The 2,842-nt window shown below is 51.0% G+C and overlaps 1 protein-coding gene across 1 annotated transcript in view; it reads right to left on the reverse strand.

The window, feature by feature from the left end:
• Positions 1-627: 627 nt before the first annotated feature.
• Positions 628-2,842, reverse strand: part of DSM5745_04253 (formin sepA) — a gene marked incomplete at both ends in the record, with an annotated part of 5,488 nt that continues 3,273 nt past the window's right edge. Inside the window, 2 exons of the mRNA XM_026746269.1 lie at positions 628-1,386; positions 1,440-2,818. Of these exons, the coding sequence (XP_026605265.1) occupies positions 628-1,386; positions 1,440-2,818 (2,138 nt within the window). The remainder of the gene's footprint in view (positions 1,387-1,439; positions 2,819-2,842) is intronic.

Raw genomic sequence — 2,842 nt, forward strand, 5'->3', positions numbered from 1 at the left:
GTGGGTTTGGCCGAAGGCTTAGCGGTGTGACAAGTAAGCCCCAACCATAATGCAGACGTTGATTCAGTACAACTTACAAGTTCAAATTATGACAAATTATAGGGAGTAAACAGTGTTTCAATCACTTCGTCACGCCTGCGTGCCGAATAGGAAACTTGTACGCTCGATTATTGACCAGTATGACCGGTAGACCAGACATCAAACAGTAAGAAAAAAGAAAGAGAATATGTACAGGGATGACAGTCGTCTCAAAAGAAGCAATGAAGAAAAAGAACAGGAAACGAGATGTTCGGGATGCGGTGAAAGATATACTCTTTAAGGAGATGTGTGAAAAGCAATTGGCGCATGAAGATGCAAAGGTGTAATGTAAGGAGAGAGAGGGAGGAAAAGATGATCATAACATCAACCCTGGTCCTGTCACGCTTGATAGCACAAACAAAGAACATAAAGAAAGTGGTGAAAGATGGTGAGGGGGCGGAAGTAGTTGGGTGGTTAGGGGTCGACAAGTCGAAGGTATTATACATAACATGGTAATGAGTTCTCCGAGACGACGTCAGGTAGTCTATCAAACATTATATTAGAGAGATGGCCAGTAGGTCGGTCAGGCTCGTTTCAGGAAGCGTGCAGCTAGCTTGGCGAGGGGCGATGGTCATCATCAGGAGTTTCCGAAGCATTCGATGACAGGACGATAGTCGGAGGATTCGAGGACGGCTCTTCTCCATTCGGAGGGCTGGAAAGAGCGAGGCTGTCTGGTTCCGCTGACTCGCCCACAGTCGAAGTCGGTTCGGTAACGGGGGATAGAGGCATAGTATCAGTACTATCCTTGCTTCCACTGGTGGCTCCGTTGCGCCTTCTTAACCGGCGCTTTCTTCGTTCCTCTTCCGCACTTTCTCTACGTCTCCGCGTGCGTTCCGGGTCAGGATTGTCTCTTAATCCTTGTAGCATGCTCGCTGCGCGGTCCGCGACGTCTTCGCTTTCTGAGACGTTTGGTGAGCCGATGTCCCCTTCAGATCCCTGGATAGGGGGACTTAAAAGACCGGAATCGGAAGCATTAGGGTCAGCGGTGCCGCTGTCCCCGTCTGCAGCAGTACCCGGGGCCTCGGCGCCTTCTAGATCTGGGATTTTCTGCCCAGAAGCAACGCGAACTTGGTGCCGCTCCTTTAATCTCGCACGGCGACGACGGTCACGCTGATCCTTGGCTTGAGGGGCGGCAGCACGTAGCTTTTCTAACAGCGAATCCATGGCTCCACTTGAGGCTGGGGAGACTGGAGCATCTCCTCCCGGCCCAACACCATTCGCGAGACCGGCATTGATCCGCTTGCGAGCCAGAGACGCTTCAGTACGTCGTTTAACTTCCTCCAGAGCGATGTTCTTCTCTTTGGATTTCTGTAATCACGGTTAGCAATGGGAAGTCAACAAAATCAGTTTTAGCATCATACCTTCCACTCTTGTAAGAATGTGGCCAACTTCGCAAAGAAGTCTCGTCGAGCGCCATCATCCGTATTGTCTTCACCATAGAAAACCATGATATCATCATAGGACTTGACCATTTCTCCGAGATATAGCTGCATCTGCTCCGCTTTCCGCCTGGCCTCTTTCATACTGCGCTGAGTGATTTGGCTGACACGGTCCTGAGGATGGAACTTCTTCGGGTCGCTAAGATTGCCTGCATCCAAGCTTGCCTGTACATTTTTGATATTGTCGATGTACTTCTTCGCATCGGTCCGCAACTGGTCAACATTGAGTTTCTGGAGGCCAATAACACCGCTGATTTGCTCGGTAAAGTCTTCCCATTCTGGGTATTGGTTTCGAACAATACGTTCAACGAGATCAGCAAACGTGGTCTCGTTCTTGTCGTCCTTGACCATTCCGAGACGAGCCAGGGAGCTCAGCTTGAAACCTTGGGCCTGCTTGTTGGCATCGTTCATGAAGTTACCGATATCCAGGATCAGGCCAAGCACATTCATTAGAGAGACAGAATCTCTTAACGATTCGCTCACTCGCACAACCTCTCTAAGCTTCGCAGAAATATGCTCATAGTCTGGTTCAAAGGAGCGAGTCAAGGCAAGCGCGCGCATTCTTGCCTTCCAATAGTGATTCAGTTCAAAGGCAGTGTAAAGGTAAATCTGATCCTCGCGAGTAAGTTCACCGGGATCCTGTTCTCGTTGAGAGCTGGCAGCATCAGGTCCAGTCCAATCTTTGCTGTACGGCGCCATGAGTTTCGACACGTTTTCCGGTATAGTGCACATTTCATCTCGCTGCAAGAATTCCATGACAACCATGTTGTCCAGGATTTCGGTGTCACAATGGATAATCCTTCGGACAACGTCATCAGCAGGAAACTGAGAGAACTTGGACAGGGCGATCTGGAAGTTCTTCGATAAGTCATTAGATATGATTTGCTTCTTGTCTTTGCGTTGCTTGGTTGCGCTGCCACCACCGAAAATCCTGGTCTCCTTTGCCATGAATAGCCGTTCCACTTCATCCAATACTCCCCTTTTGGCCAGCTCAACGTACTTCTCCTCTTTCTCCTGAGGAGTCGTGCCGTGAGTCGCCCAGACTGTAACTTGCGGCGTGTCGACTTTGTCCCAGTGAAGGGCCTTGAGCTTCTTCTTAGGTCTGATGGAGGACATGACAGGTATAGCGTGAGATGGAGCACCTTGGGAGGCCAAGTAATTTGCTCTCCAACCACCAATGACAGTGCCTGGTGGAGGGGGTGGAGGGGGTACGCCAAATGCACCACCAGGAGGCGGCGGCGGCGGTGGAGGACCGCCAAAGCCCCCTGGGGGAGGTGGAGGCGGAGGAGGGCCACCAAACCCTGGAGGTGGTGGAGGCGGGGGAG

This window comes from Aspergillus mulundensis (genome assembly GCF_003369625.1).
Source record: "Aspergillus mulundensis strain DSM 5745 chromosome Unknown scaffold_3, whole genome shotgun sequence".
NCBI classification, from domain to species: domain Eukaryota; kingdom Fungi; phylum Ascomycota; class Eurotiomycetes; order Eurotiales; family Aspergillaceae; genus Aspergillus; species Aspergillus mulundensis.